This window comes from Neodiprion virginianus, chromosome 6 (assembly GCF_021901495.1).
Source record: "Neodiprion virginianus isolate iyNeoVirg1 chromosome 6, iyNeoVirg1.1, whole genome shotgun sequence".
Classification (NCBI taxonomy): Eukaryota; Metazoa; Arthropoda; class Insecta; order Hymenoptera; family Diprionidae; genus Neodiprion; species Neodiprion virginianus.
In genome coordinates, this window is record NC_060882.1 from 2,903,940 (window position 1) to 2,924,889 (window position 20,950).

The 20,950-nt window shown below is 36.4% G+C and overlaps 2 protein-coding genes across 10 annotated transcripts; one reads left to right on the top strand and one right to left on the bottom strand.

Annotated features, from left to right (window-relative positions):
- The first annotated feature begins 299 nt into the window (after positions 1 to 299).
- LOC124308286 (iduronate 2-sulfatase) lies at positions 300 to 4,108 on the top strand. Of its 6 annotated transcripts, none has more exons than XM_046770896.1 (10): positions 300 to 548; positions 657 to 834; positions 954 to 1,084; positions 1,166 to 1,337; positions 1,419 to 1,568; positions 1,684 to 1,821; positions 1,948 to 2,137; positions 2,272 to 2,488; positions 2,724 to 3,069; positions 3,688 to 4,108. In XM_046770896.1, exons 1-9 carry the CDS (start codon positions 327 to 329, stop codon positions 3,066 to 3,068), a joined length of 1,743 nt encoding a protein of 580 aa, XP_046626852.1. In that variant the 5' UTR covers positions 300 to 326; the 3' UTR covers position 3,069; positions 3,688 to 4,108. The 6 variants fall into 6 exon arrangements, with proteins under 6 accessions (XP_046626852.1, XP_046626855.1, XP_046626854.1 ...); XM_046770898.1 differs by having other exon boundaries at positions 328 to 548; positions 737 to 834; XM_046770901.1 differs by having other exon boundaries at positions 410 to 548; positions 737 to 834; positions 935 to 1,084.
- LOC124308281 (transcriptional regulator ATRX-like) lies at positions 3,184 to 20,822 on the bottom strand. Of its 4 annotated transcripts, none has more exons than XM_046770884.1 (23): positions 20,396 to 20,816; positions 19,829 to 19,950; positions 19,403 to 19,537; positions 18,877 to 19,010; positions 14,341 to 17,868; positions 13,508 to 13,833; positions 13,228 to 13,329; positions 12,696 to 12,832; positions 11,651 to 11,760; positions 10,622 to 10,876; positions 10,231 to 10,435; positions 9,163 to 9,578; positions 8,798 to 9,099; positions 8,357 to 8,651; positions 7,966 to 8,249; positions 7,561 to 7,720; positions 6,536 to 6,883; positions 5,434 to 5,734; positions 4,800 to 5,021; positions 4,491 to 4,601; positions 4,359 to 4,421; positions 4,104 to 4,286; positions 3,184 to 3,763 (listed from the first exon to the last, which is right to left on the bottom strand). In XM_046770884.1, the coding sequence occupies exons 1-23, from the start codon at positions 20,448 to 20,450 to the stop codon at positions 3,659 to 3,661; spliced, it is 7,899 nt and encodes a 2,632-aa protein (XP_046626840.1). In that variant the 5' UTR covers positions 20,451 to 20,816; the 3' UTR covers positions 3,184 to 3,658. The 4 variants fall into 4 exon arrangements, with proteins under 4 accessions (XP_046626840.1, XP_046626841.1, XP_046626838.1 ...); XM_046770885.1 differs by having other exon boundaries at positions 12,696 to 12,814; positions 13,225 to 13,329; XM_046770882.1 differs by having other exon boundaries at positions 13,225 to 13,329.
- Between the last annotated feature and the right edge of the window lie 128 nt (positions 20,823 to 20,950).

Below are 20,950 nucleotides of genomic sequence, written 5' to 3' on the forward strand. Positions count from 1 at the left end.
AGTGCCAAGCGCATCATTCTGAAAGTATAAATGTTAGATGCCCAAAGAATTTTCGAATAAAAACTCAAATTCCCTTCACCCATTACAGAGAAATTCAACATTTAAATTTCGCATGTGCCATTAAATCAAAGAGCTAATTGAAAGAGAAGAGTTGCAACCGAACTGTCGAGATATTTACTTGGTCTGTATGTGTATGAAAAACCGATCAAACGCGGAAGTAAAAGTTCCTGCTTTACAACGTCAACGTCTGAATATTTCCTGTGGTTCAACGACGTCAACAATCCCCGGAGAAGTTATATGAATAATCAATTCGATTTTTCAAAACAATGGGGGATCGGCCTCGAAATTCCGTTCACTTTCGGCTGAGCAATTTGTTCATTTTTATTAATTTCACAATATTCAGAGTGTTTGGAAAGCAAAATGTCCTCATGATAGTAGTTGATGATTTAAGGCCATCACTCGGCTGTTATGGAGATCCTAATGCCGTTACACCAAACATTGATCTTTTGGCAAAGAGAGGCGTGCTGTTTACTCGAGCATTCGCTCAGGTACCGGCATTTTATATACCTCAAATAGAAATAATTGGATGAAACAGAAAAGATACGTTGTAGCTATCCATTTTATGATTAATTTCAATTGCATTTCAAATTTCTCAGCAAGCGCTATGTGCTCCAAGCAGAAATTCTCTTTTAACCGGCCGGAGGCCAGACACACTCAAACTTTATGACTTCTACAGCTATTGGCGGGATACAATTGGAAATTTTTCTACTCTGCCGCAACATTTGAAAAGTCATGGTTATACTACCATGTCAATCGGAAAAGTCTTTCACCCAGGTAAATGTTTATTCCGAATCACCATAGCATCACACATGCTCTTATTGCGAAAAATAAACCCATGAATTTCACATCTATTGAATTGTTCTCATATCAATAGAACCTGATTTTCCATGTAGGATCAAGTTCTAATGGATCAGATGATTTTCCGTATTCTTGGTCTGAGAAACCATTTCATCCATACACAGATCGTTACAAAGATGCACGATTATGCCAAACTACATCAAACTCAACACCTGCCCGCAATATCGTAACGCATTTGCTGTAAAAGTGTAAAAAATTAATTGTTCAACCTTAAATATTGAAACCCTTCATATTTACATGTTAATAGGTCTGCCCTGTGTATGTTCCTCATATGCCTAATCAAACACTGCCAGATATAGAGACATTAAGAGCAGCGAAATCATTTCTATTCAAACATCGTGGAGATGAGAAACCTTTCTTCCTTGCGGTTGGCTTTCAAAAACCTCACATTCCACTGAAATATCCACGAAAATGTCTTGGTGTGCAGAATTTTCTTTTCTTTTATCATATGTACCGTAATATGCAGATGCATCATGTAAATAATTGTTTCTTGTGTGCAGAGCATCATCCACTAGAAAAGTTTGATGTACCTGATAACTACAAGTGGTCAGAGAATGTGAGTTACGCAGCCTACAACCCTTGGCTGGATCTTCGAAAACGTGATGATGTAAAAAAACTTGATCTCAAATTTCCATTTCAAAAAATACCACGTGCGTGTGATAACTTTTAGTTATTTTTTCTGCTTTGCAAATGTCAAGAAACGAAAGATGGAATAGACTCCAACATATGGCTTACAGGAGTTAGATTTGTGTGAATTTATTATAGGCTACTATGCAAAGTTGATCATCCAATCCTACTATGCTGCAGTAACTTACATTGATGACTTGATTGGATTACTTTTGAAACAACTAGCCGTTTATAACATAGAGCGGTTCACAACTGTAGTTCTTATATCTGATCACGGTAATTGTTGTCAATACTTTTATACTTTGCCAACATGAACAGTCCATTTCTCAGTGGACTATATAAATCGATAAGAAATACATTTGACAATGAGTCATACTGTTAGTGGCTTCATCTTATTGATAGGCTGGTCACTGGGTGAACATGGGGAATGGGCAAAATACAGTAATTTTGAAGTAGCCCTGAGAGTTCCTGTTATAATTACCATTCCTCAGGTGACGTTTGATCCATGGATTGAGAGCACCTATGCAACAAAAAATTTTACGCTACCCCAGAATTCAGACTGTAGTCCAAAGCTGGGATGCATCGAAAACAGGTATAATATAGTGCCGAGTACAGAAATGTTCGCCTTTGTATGTGCTGTATTACTTATGAACTCAGAGTAAGGTTTGAATATTGATTAGAAATTGATAAACTGAAATATTTATGTTTTGTCTTGCATCGCTGAAGGTATCGGAAGAAGGGCTATGTTATGTCAGATGCTATGATAGAATTGGTAGATATTTTTCCAACAATAGCTGACTTAACAAATCTGCCAATACCGTTATGCATCGATGACAAGGATTATCGACACAAGTACAAGAGCAACTCTACATCGATGTCTTCTAATCTTTGCAGTGAAGGTGTCAGCTTCTTACCTGTCATTTATGCAATTATGTATGAGAAGGTGCAAATGCCATGACTATTATTAATCTTTGATACTTTGCTTACGTGATTCACTATTTATTTGAACCAGCTCATCTTTGAGGGCACCAGATTAATAATTATTCATCAGTGAGATTGGACAGAGTGCCATAGGTTTGCAGTGGCTGTAACAAAAAACAAAAGAAAAAAAAGACATGGACAAAAGTAGAAAGCCCGTCGCTTGTTGCTCACTTTGTTGATAGTTTTGTGTCTTATAGATCATTCCATGGAAGAAAGCTGTCTTTAGTCAATACCCTCGGCCAGGTGTAGTACCCACACGAAATCCAAACAGTGACGAACCACGTTTAAGCGAAATAACTATTATGGGTTACACAATTCGAACAAAGGAATATCGGTATACTGCATGGGCATCATTCAATAGTAGCATTGTGAAAACTGATTGGAGTACGATAATTGCTGAAGAGTTATACTATCACAAATTTGATGTTGAAGAAAATTTGAATTTAAGTACTATACCAGAATTTTCACGGATAAAAAATAAACTTAGGAACCAACTGAAAAATGGTTGGAGAAAAGCTCTGCCACAACGATATAAAAATTGAGGTGAATGAATAATACACAAGAAATGTTTCAAATTATTGGTTCCTTTGCGTGTGGAGCTCTTGTGTGTAATGTCCCTAGACTTTGTATAAACTAAAATGAACAACCTAAGAAAGATCTACAGAAAGCGTGAGCTTTTATAACATGTATGACAGAGAAATACATAATATACGGAATACATTGTATTATTGTGTGAAAATTTAATTTGTTTCACTTCGAATATTCGAATTATAAGAGGCGGTCACTACGAATGGTATTCATTTAGTATCATAATTGCTTGGAGGTACTACACTTACATCATGTAACAATGAAGCAACGGTTAATCGTTATACTGAATTGCTTGAATTGGAATTAAAAAATCTAGATTATTATTTTATTGCAACGAAATATTTAAGGAGTAATATGTGTACCTATAACCTGATATGGCGATATTCATTCACGTTCTGCAGAATAATCGCCGAAACACAAAATAATGTTCGTACGAAATTTCAAAAATTTTATGTTGCATAGACAGATAGATCGACTGCCAAAGTTTTTTTTTCATTCCATGCGTTTATAGTTTCTTTTTTGAAAGAATTGTCTAGTTTTCAAATCACTCCTCTTGTTTCTTACTCATTTCAGCTGGTGCTGAAACTGGGGTTGCTTGAACGGACGAAGATGGTGCTATCCCAACTGCCGATGGGGGTGTCGTTGGTACCTGAAAACAAGAGCAGTTACGTTTAATTGTAGTTGTTTATCATCATTTATTACCGTACTGTTCCGAATATGAGTCGGAGGTTTTTGTCGTTGACAGCACCCGCGAAAACTATCGTCCGATACGCGAACGCGTCTTATGTGCGGATGACTAAGAAAAATATCTTGAAATACTGTCTTAGAATTGGGGGTTGGCTTATACTCGGAACAATATGGTCATTATGAGTAGGACAGAATATATGATTAATTTTAGGCAGGTATATACTAAAGGAAAGTAATGAAAGAATAATAAAGCAATAATCGTTTGAAGTAAATGGAATCGAACTAATAAATACAAATTTTACCTCTATAACATCGTTGTCTTCTATGTGTAAATCAACTACTGGCGGTGTTCTTGTCACAGGGGTGGAAGTACCTATTCTGACATTGCCATATTGTTTTGCATAGTTTGCTTGTTGATCGCGTTGCATGAGTAGCTGTTGCTGTTTTTGCTGTTGTTGTAAAGCATATTGTTGCTGCGCTGGGATCTATGAACAAGAAAAACGGTAGATTATCGGCTTTTAAACACAAGGATTCATTTTGATTTCTTGCTTACTTACCATCATGTTTGAGTCAACATAGCTTGTTGTCCCAAGGTTGCTCACAGTCGGGTAATGGAAGTTCTGTAACAATACAAATAGTTATGAACTTATCAAACTATGATAGTAGCGTTTTTAGAGGAAATCTCTTACAGATGCTGCTAAGTGTTGTCTTCTGATGGTTTCATTCTCCAAGTATGTATACATTTCCATAATCGCACGTGTTGTTATCGCTGTCTGAGCTTCTGGAGTCTCATTGGGATACTAGGCATAAACAAATTATTGCGTTATAATCTGTTATGGCTATATAATCTATAAGATTTGGCTAGTTAATTATCTCATGATTTATATCATATACTCTGCACCTGGTTTTGCCATCTCAATGGCAACTAAATAGCAACAATAATTTGTTGATGATTATTAGTTAGGAAAATTACTTTGATATCCAACAATTATACTTACATCTTTTCGAATCAAAGCTTGGAGATTTTCGATATTAATTCCTGAATACATTGCTCGGTTAGCAACCTCGGCCGGATTTAAACGAAGCATTTCGTTGTACTGCTGTTGCAAGATTAGATTTTGATTATGGGGGTTGTGCATCAACACCTTTCGTCCTGTACGTTCATCTTCATACTCTTTCCATGCTTCCTTGCGCTCCTCCTCATCTAACTCTTCTTCTGCCTGTAACATGAAGTTTTTCTCTCTATATTTTCGTAACTCGTCACATAAAACTCTTCTTTGGTGTTCAGTGTTCATCCACCAGTGTTCGGTGCTACTAGTGGAGGGCACTGCACTATTTCGCAACACAATTCGTCGTGAGCTGTCACTGTTAGCACTGACAAGTGTAAAGTGGCGAATTGTAAAGTGAAAATAGTTGCAGGGTATAGCTCCTTACTGCAGGGATCGGTTGTCAAGCGCTGGATCTTTCAAGATCATGCACTTATCAAATGAAAAATCTTAACCATTATAATAGATATGTATGTACGTTTACAATCCAAATTCAATAATGGAGATGCAGAGGTGTATGCACCATCTGATTTCCTGTTGTGATCTCTGGAATTCAGGTTCAAAATCCTGAACAATGTGGTCTTACCTTATTTTCCAGTAGAGAATCGTGTTCATGAAACGTTTCTATCCTGTCTTCGTATTTCCGAAAAATTTCTGCCAATAATCTGTCCTTTGGCAAGTTAAGTGTAGGCTTGTCTTTATTAGTTTTAGGTTCGAATTGATACAATTCAGCTAAGTCGTGGTTACTGTAATGTCGTTCAATTTGCTGTTCATCGACCACCCGACAAGATAAAGAGAGCTTTGTCACCTGTCTATTATAAATTTTTTCCTCCATAGTACCCTGGGCCAAGAACCGATATACATAACAAGGCTTTTTCTGCCCGAATCTGTTTCAAAATTGAACCATAAAATATTATACAAATTGTACTGAAATGTGAAGGGTAAATTTAAATGTAGAAACAAATTTTCGACTTTTGTGCAATTTTCTCAGTATCGAAGGTCATCACTGGTGAAAAAATCGTCGACTGTCATACCAATGTTTCAGCTGAAAACCTACGAGGAGTAGTGTTTAACCGGACAACCACTTGCTGATAACCCGCAGGAACGACATGTTTTTGCATGGTTGTCTGTTTGAGTTTCCGATCTTTGCAGTTTTTCCTCCTCGTTACTGCGGAAGCAGCTGTAGAGGGAAACACCATTCCTCATAGTATTTTATAAAATAATTGCAAGATTCAGTACTGCAATGGTACCTAAAGATCCTAACAAGTAATATACCACAGGTTCTTTCTTTTCCTGTAAAGTTCCTGACATTAGTTATATTTCAGGTAAATTGCAGAGAGATTGACAGTTCTCAACCCAACTGCCGTTGTAGTTGACGACTGTTGGCCATTTCTACTGGGACATGAGCTGTTTTCATTTTTCATTCATATATTGCAATATAAGTACTCACTTTGAATTTTTGTAAAAGAACATTGTTCCTCTCTTCCGGTTTTCATCTTGTAATCTATATCTGTTTTCTCTATTGTACAGAATAATTTTTTGGTTGTTCTTTTTTTTATAAATAAACATTTAGCTCTGTGCCCCCCCCCTCCCTAATGGGTCGAAACGCCAGCACGGTTGACAATTATTTCAATGACCTTGGATACCAAAAAGTTGAACTGCTGTCAACATAATTGTATGAATCTTACCTGTATATCCTGAATATGCTTTGTACATCATGCGAAGGATTCCAGCTGGCATCAAATATAATTACTCTGTTAGCAGCAGTCAAATTGATTCCGAGTCCGCCAGCTCTAGTAGATATCAAAAATAATCTGGCCCTGCTATTCTTAGGGTTGTTAAAAATTCTACAATATTGACTTCTATTTTCGGGTGCCGTTTGACCGTCGAGTCGAAAATAGTCCAAGCCCAGGGACCAGCTGCCAGTATGCCCGTCAATTAGCTCACTACATGTTCCTCTTTGAGTTTCATCGTCAATTTTATTGAGGAATTCTTCTATTAAGGATAGTGCGTACAATGACTGAGAGAAAACTAAACTGCAAGTTGAAACAAAGATAAATAGATAAATTTACGAATACACGGACAGGATCGTACGCATGTACATCCGAGTGAAATCGATTTTGACCCCTGTTGGTTTAGCAGTTTCGGCAGGCTCTTACCAATTGCATTGGCGGCATAAGTAACCAACGAGGCGTGCGTTACTCTAAAACTTAGGGGGGTCAAAATTAACTTTATTCAAATATCTACATAGGTTGATTCTGAAACTGAAGTAGTGTCTAGGGTGATAGTTAGGGATTCAAGTTGGTATTGCAGTAAAAACCGATGGCGCCTTTACCTCTTGCCACTACTGGTCTGCAGTGCGATATCAACCTAAATCAGCACCATAGATGCTACTTCTGTTTCAGAATCAATCCACATAGGTGTACATATAGTGACCGAAATTAATTTTTGTAAGTTTAGATTTGGTGTTGAGATCTTTCATATCTCTAGGCAGAGCTGTTGCCTGGTTCACGGATGTTTATCAGGTATCCTTTGGTCAGATCTAGGAAATGCATAGATGCAAAACTCCTCAGCACCAAGTTAGACCCAACAAGAACTTTTCCGGCTCACCGTATTGTGCATAAATAATGCCTATTACTCATTGAGGATGTTTTAAATTCAGATAACACTGCAATAGCAACCTGACCAACTTAAACAACAAATGTATACGTACACCTTATCTCCAATTTGCTCGCACTCCTTTAAAATGGCAAACAATAGAACCAACTTGGAAGATATCCTCAAATCCTCGAAGTGTTCAGGCTCAACAAATTGACTCCACCATTCACCAGCCTGTGGTGCATCCTCGTCCTCGGATTTGATTGTAATTTCATCTGGAGAACGAGCGAATAATAAAGGATTAAATTTTGTATTATTCATCAAAATCTCATTCAAACATAAAGTCTCATCCAAATTACAGTGTCATCAATTGAATTCCAACATTATTAATCAAATTATACCCAAATTTCAAAATGTGAATCAATGGAATGTCGATTAATCTTAATTGTATCTTTATCTACGATGCCACATGGATACTAATGTAAATAATCATATTCAGAGAAATTATTTTTCAACTTACCTAAAGGATTGGCCCTTGTACCACGCCTTGGCTTATCAGATTTCTCGTCACTGGAACCATGAGTAGATTGTATGTCACTGTCGGATGTAGTCGTTGATTTATCTTCACTTCCATCATCAAGAAAATCCCTCAATGACCCCTCAGAATCGCTCGCTTCCAAACGTTTCTTTTCATTCAGTTTTTCCACTTTCTCTGCATTCATACGCAAAACGATAGGGTGAGTCCATATTCGTTGAAGTGATTGGAAATCAGCGAATAAGGAAGTTCCTGCACCAACCTTTTTCCTATAAAATATTATAAGAACGCATATATATTGTTGGCAGACGAAATTTTGAGTGGATCTTTCAGTAGCGGGCGAGCACTGTTAGTGCGAGAGGGTAAAGAAACTTACCTTGAAAAATTATCCAAGTAGTACTCGTACAACTTGATTTGTATATCTGCCAATCTGACAGTGATCACATATTCTTGTTTCGGTGGTAGAAACGGTGTTAAGACAGAGTAGTCAAACCTTTGAACACTTCCCTCCAACATTTTGTGTAGCACGTGAGCGCGTTTTTTCATTAATTTCACGTCATATTCAGTTGAATCGTCAAATTGCCCGTTTGTTATAGGATTGACAAATCTATTCAAAAACTCTTTCTTTGTGCCAAGAAGATTCGGTTTCACAAACTGAACCATGCAGTGGTCTGCAATAAAGAAGCATTTAAAAAAATTTCTTGGGTCCTGAGTAACACTACCAGTACTTGTAAAATTTTTACATGTGTTGACAGAGAGCGATGCTGACAATTACTATAAAAACATTATTCCATATGAAATATTAGCAGATGCTTACATTCAACCAAATTATTCTGCAATGGTGTACCGGTAAGAACAATTCGTCGAAGAGTCTTAACTTTCCTCATAGCCTTACTCAAAGCTGTGTCCTCATTTTTGAGTAAATGACCTTCGTCGCAAACAATTAGATCAGGTCCGGGATCAACCAGACACTTTAAAATTCCCTCATGCATACTCTTGCGCATTTTCTTTGCTTTTTGGTTGCTCAAAATTCTGAACATTTCATATCCGAGAATTATTACACCTCCAGTACGTTGCCACTTTTCTAATTGACATCTTCTCTCAAAGTGTTTCTTCATTCTAAAAAGCGGAATAGGGGCTGGTTAACATAGAGATCATGGACATTTCGATGTTCATACTTACTTGGTCATCTCGTAGACCCTGACATCTTGGTCATTATTGATATCACCCAACCATTTTTTGAATTCGTTAACCCAATTCAAAACAGTGCTCAGTGGGCAGATCACCATAATTGTTTTGATACCAGTTTCGGGATGTGTGAGTAGAGTGTGAGCAAGGGTCACAACTTGGAAAGTCTTTCCTAATCCCATGCAATGGGCAACAATGCAGCCTGAACCCTTGGTAGACTTTGTCCGTTCTAAAGATTCAAAACATGCGTCCCACATGAACTTAATACCCTGCGCCTGATGTGGTTTCAAACGCTTGACAAGATCTTCATGTACGCTGATCAACTCTTTCTTTGTTTCTTCATCAAAGTCGAGTACCAATTTATCTACCTTTGCTTCACGAGCTAACTTTATTTCATACATCTCGTTATACTGAAAAGTAATTAAAAAAATTTGGGAGCACTAAATAAAGTAGACATGGAAAAACTAAGTCAACTTTAAAATCGATGGAAATTGTCAAATGTACTAATGAATAAAGTATTTGATATATAACTTAATGTGTACGAAAGTAGTAATGAATAATTGTACTTGGACATCTATCAACTAGAATCATCGATCAAATTGAAAGTTTTTTTTTTTTTTTAAAACTAAAATACTGTGACTTTTCTATTAAAAATGAATCCATATTAAATTGTATCGGACAGATTACCAGCTTGAATACCATTAGTCATAAGTACTTTACATTAGAATTTGGAACATAATTTTTGCAATAACTGCACCATATATCGTTCTGTAAACGCTCTTGGCGAGTAGGGAGAGTCAACAGAAGAAGAATGCCAGGTCTGCATGGCTGATAGCTTCTTGTACAATGTGTATGGTAGCACATGCATACCTGGATCACTCTGAAGTCGATGTATCAGACTGTGCTTGTAAATAGAAGTTGAAAAATATTAAGAGTACACTTCATTGGCGTTTTCCAAAATGGAACAAAAAAAGTTGAACAGTTGTATTGCGGAATATCGGAATATTGTGAAATTTTCACTATTCTTTGATATAAATATTGAAATTGGTATTGCAAACTTACCAATTTTTGACGTTCTGCTATACGTTTCAATCTTTCCTCTTCTTCTTTACCCGCAATTTTCGTGACATCTGCCACCTGTTTGTCCTTTAAAACCTTTCGAATATTTTTTCTATGAAACTTTCCTTGTGTATCTTGCGAGTTTGTAGGCATGTCGCTATCACTGTCAGAATCCATTTTCTTTATACGTTTCCTTTTTTGCTTAGTTCTGATGGAAGATATAAAATAGCGTAAATTTTACATTCATATCAAACAACTACTCTAAACAAGGATAATAAAGTGCGAACTGCAAACAGAATTGAACTTTACATCATTCAAATAATAGTAACTCAACGGCAATAATGAGTAGCTAGACATATATGTTCAATCAATGTTAATATGGCTCAAGGATTACGGTTTTTCATCCTGTTCAGATTCTGAATCTGAGTCAGAGTTTCGCGTATTCCTTTTAGTAAATCTTTTTTTTCTCAGCTGGGCAAACATTAGGTCTGAATCTTCAGATTCAGACCCTGATTTCTTCTTTTTTGCAGCGGTATCGTCTCCGTCATCGTCGCTCAGATCTGTTAATTTAACGGAATCTGAATCTGACCCCAACATTCTTCGTTTTGGTCTCTTTTTACGCTGAGTGATATTCTCTACTTCTGTATCCCTAAAAAAAAAATACGCATACATGGATTCATCAATTTAATTAAAGAAGGAACTTTAAAAAGATGAAGTTACCCTCGTTTGCAACCAAAGACGAATAACTGCACAAATACATTCGAACGAAATATTTTCATTAATTTTACAGGCCATACGATATACAGGGTCACTTATTCAGTGAAACGTATATAATTTTTGAACTACTGGTAAATTCGAAAAATTAACGACGGAGCCAGGAATCGAACCTGGTATCTAGCGATGCTTTACCGGAGCCTTACTCCACTAGACCACCTAGCCGCCCTGACTCTGATGTCGTTAATTCCTCTCATCACCAGTAAGTTCAAATTTGTTTTCTTGTGCTGTAATAGTATGTGTGAATATAGAAAGTGTTCTTCCTCTTCGAGACACAAATTTGTAAGAATGTCTGTAAGTGTTTACATTTTGGAATCTTACGCCTCTTGGTGCGAAGCTCGTAAGACAGTCAATGACCGTCTAATATTGAAATGCGGATATGCATCATCAATATTAACTTTTTTTTTTTTTCAAAATGTAAACACTTACAGACATTCTTACAAATTTGTGTCTCGAAGAGGAAGAACACTTTCTATATTCACACTCACTTATTCAGTGTTGAATACCGAGTGGGACTGATGCAGCCATTCTACCTGGCGCCCGCATAAGTAGCTCTATCTCTCTCTCTCTCTCTCACTCGGGCCTCGTATTCAGCAAAGATTGAATGACCTTGTATATCACAAATGACATTCCATTTAAAAAGTTATACCTCTTTCCATCTTCTTCTTTAAGTTGAGATTTACGCCATTTCCTTTCCTCGCTGCTGCTGTCAGAATCTGTTAATCTCCAATGACGCTTAGCCAACAGATTTTTCATTTTCTGTAAACATATATTGCTTTTGCAAGTTGCGTGTGAAATACAAATTGTCAGGTTGAACGAAATTATCGAACAGAGTTAACGGAATACTAATGTACAGTAAAAGTTCAGTTATACGTTTTTCAAAGGATATAGTAATATAGACGTAGAAGTGATAATAACCTTGAAATGAAATACATAAATATTCCAAACCTTCATGATTGAAAAATAAAAAATGTATGATTTTCAGTGGTTTTACAGGTATCATCTTGTCATTTTATTCATGCTATCAAAATCGACTAATATTATCAATTAGAGCATTACATCGCAGCGGATGCTAGGTGAACCCTTCGAGAACATACTGAGCCATTCTGACCCATACCTTTTCTTCTAAAACATTAATTTGTCAAAAGTTTCTTTTTTTTACTGATTTTTGTCATACGTATGACTTATATTTATACTTCTAAACTTCACTATCACATTCTACTATAGTGAAAGTATACCCCTGAATGTTTTCAAGTAGATCGAACTCGTACATTTGAAAAATTAACACATCAAAAGTGGGACAGGGTCATTTTGATCCAGACTGTTTTGCATGATTCAAAAATAGGCGTGTTCTTGTAGAGTAAAAGTTAATCTAGTGATGGTAAGTAAAGATCATCTTTCCGTAATGAAGCACTGACTTGATCTTGTCAGAACGTGCTTGGGATAGCATTAAGCATACAGGTCAAGATGCGCCATTCAGCGGTAGAGATATACACGAAACATCAAAACGCGCACGCTAACTTGCGGCAGGCAAGTCAAACATCAAATCGAAAGATATAGGTATTACTGAGGTTTCTTGGTAGTTTGATCTAGGCTTTGGTATTTTGTAACATTTCATCCGCTTTACCCATATGAATTGTCAGCAGATGTAATTGTGTATTGTATGCATGGAATGCCTGAAAGAATTGACTTACTTTTTGTTCACGTTTTCTTTCGCTGTCGGAATTATCAGTGTCTTGTGAGTCAGCATTTTCTTCGTTAGTTGTATTCTTGTTGCCCTTCTCTGCATCGGATTCATTCTTATGGTCGCTCCCTGAATTTGCGGATTCTTCTACAAAGATAAACAATCTCTTGTATTTCATAAAGCATTGTATTTTATGTTACTTTGCGATACTCCTGATCAATGGTAGTGCTGGTAATGCAATAGAGTCCCCTGCTTTAACGACTACTGTATTTATTAGCTCATATTTATAAATAATTATTACATATATTAACGAATATGTAAAACGGAACTTCAACGTAAGTTACACAGATGTCACATTTATAACGTCTTCAGCTTGCACTCTTCCGCGTTGTTCTGCTCTGTTCTACTGCACTGGAACAGTAATTACACATGTAAAATACACGTAAAATTACTGTACCGGTACAGCAGAACAGAGGCTAGCTGAGCGAAGCAATGCAAGCTGAAAACGCTAATAGTAATGGCAAAATCAATATACTTACCACCGTCTGTTTTGTCCTTCTTTTTTTTGTCCTTTTTTGTCGTGTGTATTCTGTCATTATCCTTCACTATCTTCTCTTCTTCACTTTCCACATTAGCAAGTATCTCTGCGAAACAATTTGTTGCAGAAATATATTTGTTCTCTGGTTGAAATGCTTACATTACAATAATTGGAAGCGATAAAAATCAAACAAGTTTTTCATCAATGCTCATGAATTGTAATTTAAAGAGTAAAATTGACTCTCATTTGGAGTACAAGTAAATTTATTCATGACGACAACTCACCATGTTCAGAATCCGAACTCTGGATTAGGCGATCTTTGGCCAATTCGTTAGCCCTTGCCAAGGACTCGTCTTCTGTATTAGTATTCAGAATGACATTATTTTCATCAGACTCATTCTCGGAGAAGTTAATGACGTTTTCACCATTTTTAACTTTTTCCAAGTGATCCATCAGGGTTTCTTCCTTCTCCTGTATCTGGTTACATTTTGTTTTCTTCGCACGTCCCTTTGCCGATGATTTCGAGTTAGACGATTCGCTCGAGCTTGAGCTGTCGCTTTGGTTGCATGCGCCTCTTTTACGTTTCTTGATATTATCCACATCAATCAAGCTGTATGGGGCAAATTATGACAACTTTTTAAGTAATACAGTCAACTAAGGAACTAAGTGGGTATAAAAGTGGCTTTGAAATATTAAAAGACAATTACAGGTTCTGTACAAGCTGTCAGGAACAACTGATTTGGCTAATATGTAGACATTGATTAGCATAGATCATTCTTTGTAAGCTTTGTTTATCTAAAAGATGATTGCTAGTTTGGTTAAGATAGAGTAGAAATTCAACCTCGATTTGCAAATCACTGTTAGTATAAATAATTATACGAAATAATTGCGTATTACTTAAGACTAATACCACTGTTATCACTACAGCAAACCAGCTGAAGCTATCTCTCAATGATTATTACGAGAATTGGCATTATCAGAGTATCATAGAGAACACCTAATCTTCCAAATTTCTATCTTTAGACACCAGAAACTATAAGCGTAATTTTATTCTGAGGATCTGAAGTAAGAAGATAAAATAATGATCGAGATATTCTGCTTACGTATATGTGAATACCTTTTGAATTCCTGCCATTCTTGATGTTCCTTAGATTTACCAAGCAATTGCGTGAATTGCTCCAAGACTTTATTTTTTAATCTTCGAATTACGACTTGGCATGACATTTGTAATTTTTTGTCCCTCAGATAATAATAATTTTTTTCAATGCAAAATTTTTGTTTCTTAATTTTTGTACAGGTTGAATTTGTGCGGTCATCTTTGTAAATGGAGTTTGAATAGATTTCGTCCTGTTTTTCAGAAGACGGAGAATTTAAGTCATCCAAAGATGGAGACATAACTAATGCAATGTTATCATCGGAGTTTGTGGAACTGGAGTCAGATGACAATAAGAGTCGACTTTTAGCAAGATTATTCAACATGACAATATCAAGATCTTCATTCTCTAATTGAGGGCTATTCGACCTTCGATACTTGTTTTTTTTAATTGCAGTTACTCCATCATCTGTAGAATCTCGTTTCTCCGAGTAATTATTCCCATCTGAATTTAATCTCAAATCATGATCATCTGACTTTGAAGAAAGAGATGTACTGTCATCGAACTGTTCCGAGTCAGATTCCAGAATCTTTTTCTTAATCGCCTCTTCCGAATCGTTAACTGCTGCAGTCTGATCAAGTTCAGAAGGTATATCGTGCTTCAGGGATTCGATGTTTTCTTGTTCGACTTTATCAGAAACTTCATCAGACTCGTGTTCTACATTATTTGGTAATGGAATATTTGAGTCAACTCGATCAATCTCTTTATTCTCAAGTTGTTGTTGGACTTTTTCCAATGTACCAGATTCAGAATCTAAGTGTCGCAAACCATTGTTTTTTTCTTCATCATTTTCGTTCTGCCTCAATTCTCTCCCAGACAAATTTTCATTTATATTCGCATCAGCAATTTCATCAATTTCTGGTGTAACCATTTCAATAGAAGGTAACTCTTTAGGAGAATGAGCTGCTTGAGATAATGCAACTTTGTTATCATTTTCAACTTCCATTATAGTTTTGTTTTCACTTTCTTGAAGGTCGCTCATCTTTGCTAAAGAATCTGATTTACTTGCAACATGATTTGTATCTTGAGTGAAGACAAGTTCAGTCTCGCAATCGGACATATCATGCATATCTGTATTAGTATTCCTAGATGAATCGTGAATTAATGTTTCTGGCTCATAATCGAACAATTCTAGTGTAGTATCGCCGTCATCTGATTGTACGGCATCAGAACTATTCGCTTCCATTGTCGATTCATTTTCTTTACAGTGATCAGGCGATGTCATATCATTAAAATTGTCTTCAACTGATGAGTCTAATTGTTTGGTATTCTTATTACAAACTTCAACCAACGGCTGTTGTGAACCACCTTTTTGTACTGAATAGTTAATAAGTTTCTCTTTGTTACCTTGTTCTCGATTTTCTGACAAGACCGAGATATTGTTGAATATGTCGACAGATTGCAAAGATTCTTGTTGAATGCTAGGTGAAATTGCTACATTGTGTATTCCACTTTCATCAGAATTCAATTCGGCTGATTCGGTTATTTTGTTTTCAGATGTATTTGGTGATCGAGATTCTATCAAGCTTTCCATAAATATGGATTTTTTAGGTTTTTTGGCTGAAGCTCTATTTTCATCTTCTGAAAATATTTCGTTGCTGTCACATTCTGATATTACATCACAGTCTAGAGAATTTGGAAGTGTGTCGTTATTAACATTTCCATTTATATTCTCCACAACTTTAGCATTCACAGGATTTTGCATATCTTGTTCACTATTTGTCAAACTCTCGCAATCAGATTGTTTGTCAGAAACCGTAGATTTTCCTTTGACATTAGAAGACGATATATCACCCTTGGTGATATTTTTATGATTATCAGCAGGTTGTTGAGGCAACTCCGATAAAGTATGAACAGACTTATTGAAGGTGCTCAAATTTTCAACATCCAACTCATCTGAGCTCTGGCTCGTATCATCCACTGCCCCACCCGATTCAGAACATTCAATAATTTTGGAATTTCTACTAGCTTTTAAAACATTTATTTGTTTCGATGGCGAATCCTCTTCACTGCCTGTGGCAGCATTGGAATGATCCATATTCAATAGAATACTGCTCACGTTACAAGTATTACACCATGTACTATAAAATTCCATGAATTCTTCTACCCTACGACTCAATTCTCTCTGACAGCGGCTTACCGTTAATGCACATTTTAGTACAGTCTTTGAAACAGCTGACACTACTGTGAAATTGTTATTCAATTGCGTCTCAGAAATTTTACGAGCACCTACATGTAACGCTGCACCAAGTTTGTCCATTTCATCTATGAAGCTGTTTATGTGAGCTCTGATTACTCGTGCCTGACTCTTATTCACATATTCCTTGGTATTTGCAACTTTTGCATAGGTATGTTTCATGGATGCTTTTTTCATTCCCAAAAGTCGATTCTCATGACCTAATAAAAACGAAGTTTTTGATTTTTTTAATGCAGACGTATTTGTATTAGATTCTTGCTCTGATTTGTTATCCAAAAGTCGATCTGCCTCACTTTTTCTACATACCGATGTAGAAACTTTGCTGGCAATCTCAGCATTTTCGGAATCTCCTGTACAGTCGTTTTCAGAATCGAAGTACTGTTTACTTGGCCTAGTACATTCGCTGAAACTGTTCATATTTCTAGCAGTTTCACAAATTTTCGTCTTACTCCACCTAATTTTCTTTTCACTAATACTTGAGCATGAATCCTCAGAAGGGAACCTATCATGCTTACTATTTGAACCTTTTGGCTTGATAGATGCTAATTCAGTCGGTTTTATCACAGCTTCAAATTTATCGTAGAGTCGTTTTGAACTTACTATAGAATTTGGATTTACAATATTATTTGACTTTTTCTCACGAATATTCAAATCCTGGTTTCTTGAATTTTCATCCAAAACTTTTGAATTGTTTTGTCTCGAAGACTTGACAAATTCATTAGCCGACTCATGACCACTGGACTCTGAATAAAGTGATGGATTCCTCGAATTTCGTTCAGGTTTCGTAATTCTAGGCTGTTTCTGGGCCAGTTGACCCTTTTCTTTATTGCGATGGGAATAGCTGGACGTCGTGTTATTATGCTTAGTTTGATGTTGAGATTTTACTCTCGACAATTTATTTTTAAACCTAGAGTTGACATGAGTTTTCTGTCGTTTTTCTTCTTCCTCAAAATCAGTAGTTTCTTCATCACTGGAGAGTGATTTCATATGTTCTCTGTGTGTTTTAGTATATTTTTTATCTAACATAGCCTTTGTGTTATCGCCAGGCTTACGATATCTATTTTGTACATTTGAATTTTCATTGTTGGAGGAATCATCTGAACTGTTACAGATTCTTGCAAGGTTCTTCACCAGTTCATTCGTCTTAATAAAGCTACGTCTGTATCTCATATTACGATGTTTGGTCAATTTAGAGTTCTGAAAATCATTATTTAAATCCTCAGATAGGCTGTGGTCGGCATCTGATTTGGAGACCTCACCTCTAGTTGGCTTTTTATTGTGCTTCCTCCGTTTTCTGAAACACAGAAGTTCCAATCCTGTGTTACATTTGCATCTTTTCTCAGCTCCATTAGGAGACTAAATTTTTCAAATTTATGAAAACTTTCACTTTCCTCAAAAATTCTTCCCACTTTCTTGCTTTTGTATTATTATCTATCAGCTGGCTTTGAGGATTGCAGATTTTTGTAAACTGTTTTCACTGATGAGGATTTGCTCAGAACACTGCCAAAATTATCCAACAACATAAGGAGAGTAATTCAGAAGTTCAAAGGACCAAAGCAAGAAAACGAGAATCATGCACCAGTGCAACTAATTTTATGCCAGGGAAGGTTGTTTGCTATATAGGGTATTGATAAAAATGATTCGCATGCAATACGAAGACACAAACTAATTTCTAAAACAAGCATCTACTACCATTAGTAATATTAAGTAAAACTAATTTTTTTAAATTATTCGAACACTGCGGTTAACAAAGCAATATGCGTTGCATTGCAAAAGATCTAACGCGAACTAATCTTCAAATACTAGTTTCAAGAGGTTTTTCAATTACTAATAAAAATCATCGATGCTGTCATCTGCGATGAATGGCACCCAAAATTTACCTTTAACAAGTGAAATACAAGAAGGTAACATTCTTACAAGTTTGTCTTAAACCATTATGAATCCGTCATAGTCAAAGTCAGCGAATGGTGTGGTTTTTAAGCACCGATTGAAGTGTAGCACAAGGTCAAGGACGAGCAAATGTGTTTGATGTAATATTGGTATCCATTCTTATGTAAGGTTTGATGAACCAACCGAAACTGAATTGCTTAATCCATCTTCGAATGTAAAAACGGAATTATACCAGCCACATGCTTTCAACTAGTACACGCTGATCGTGAAGTGAATCACAGAATGCAGTAAAACTTACTATACTTTGCCCTTTGATGAGTAAAAATAATGCTTTCAGGCATTAAAATATAATACACATCAAGATTCATGGCGGTGAATCACCGTCAAGTACATATAATTTCAAAAAACTCACCTAGAATTTTCTCGGACAATGACCTCGCAGACAGCTCTCACTTCCCAAAGAGGCTTACAGTTACAGCGAAGACATTTCCAGTTATCTGCTTGAACTTCAGGCGAATTTTTTCCAACGTATCGTTCTATACAGTCCTAAAATCAGGTGACGCAAAGTGGTGAAATCAATTTTAAACTATGCTTCTATTAAAAATACTTAGTAAAATAATTGAAGTTTGCAATCAGCAGTTGAATGTTCTGATTCCTGTGATCCTACAATTAAATGGCAGTATGAAATAATGAGGTGAGTTGACTTACGTTGCATTCAATATATTTGACAAGAATGAGTCATTTTGACGTGCAGTCATCAAGCAGAGCATCGACGACATATTGCAGAAATAGAAAAATTCGTTTCCAAAATTAAATTGACAAAACTAAAAATGCACAGCATGTTATTTCAGAAAACGTCTTCTAGACTTACTGCATAAAATTGTACCGCCATTTAACTGCTGCAATGCTTTGTTACAAATAAGGATAATAGTACGTACATGACAAAAGCCATAGGGACATGGCTTGTTCCCACAAATATATAGCGCACCACCATTTCCGCACATGCGACAGTACTTGTCGTCACCATCTTCGTCCATACTAAAATCACCGTCGCCATAGAAGTTGCTGCATGTCTGTAACAAATTTAATAGCAAGAGTTGTGAATCACAGATACAAGATTCCAGAAAACTTGTCAACAAATCATCTATTGTGCATATGATTCTTGATTATTTCAGAAATTATCTTAGTTTCAAATGTATGTCTATTTTTTTTTCTCAGCCTTAAGTATCACCTTCTAAATTAAAAATCTTGGCTCAAGGCAAGTTTAGTAGGTATTAACTGGTAAATTTCCAAACATTAACACTTTCCTCACAATCTTCTGTAATTAATGACTTATATGTACTTACAGGCAAATTTCAACATACCTTGCACTGTAACGTCGTCATCAGCGGGTGGATAAACAGGCCACCTGGCTTGTCGAATTTCCCACTGAGATCTGTTCCACATGTTGCACAAATAAGCTGCTTACGTTCAATCGATTTAGAATCTGAAATGATCGAACATGAGCATCGGAATCGTAAATTGACAAGCACAACAATTTCTATTAGACCTATTGTTGGCCAATTAAGTTAATTTTGCAATAAGGATTGATTTATGGACATCAGGTAAGAAGGTGACAATAAATTGAATCTGATTATCATGACAATTGTATTTCGGTAAAACATTCTCATTTAATTATTGTATTAGCTTTGAAAAAAAGTCTCGTAAATACTTGCTAAACGTGATATATATTCATAATAATTGTTTAGAATTTTTGAATGGAATCATGACAAGGCAAGCGGCAATATGACAATAAAGACGGACAATAATTTTCTTTGGACCCTCAAGTGCAATAATATCTATAAACCGACATGTACGATGTCTAAACCTTCGCGATGCATCCCCCAATATTAACGACCGTCCGTTCGAACGTTGAGAATAAGGTCACGTACCTTTGTAATTCTCGGCACGGTAGTCCGACTCCAGATCTGTCACGTCGATAGGCATTTAAGAACGGTAAGATAAAAAAAATCGATAGAAATCTGTAGAAAGTTAGTTGTTCGAAATCAATTGGTAATGAGAGAAGAATCGGCCAGCGAGTGAAAGTACTCGCGTCAAGCTTGTAAAGTCACGGATTTGACGTTTCAATACGTTTAAACATTTAACCGAATGCAAAATTCAGATATTTAGTAACGTTTCACCGGGTCCGACGCGTAAAATTACAGTACAGCCATATTATCTGGGTTTTCCGTTTTCAGAAATTTGACCCATGCTCTTAAGGCTGAAGAGATAATTCGCGCGCGGTTCTTCTGCGCTTGTAAGTTGTCTGTGGTTCTACGTAGTACGCCGTTCTTGTCCCACGACTCTCAGCGCAAGCTGCACAAGTCACAGCCATGCGCAGAGTATACATAGGCTGGCCACAGACATGATGTTGTAGTAGAAAATAAGGTGTGCTCCTGCGCAGCCATCTTCAAGAACCAATCGTGTGCCCCGACCGTATGACGGCC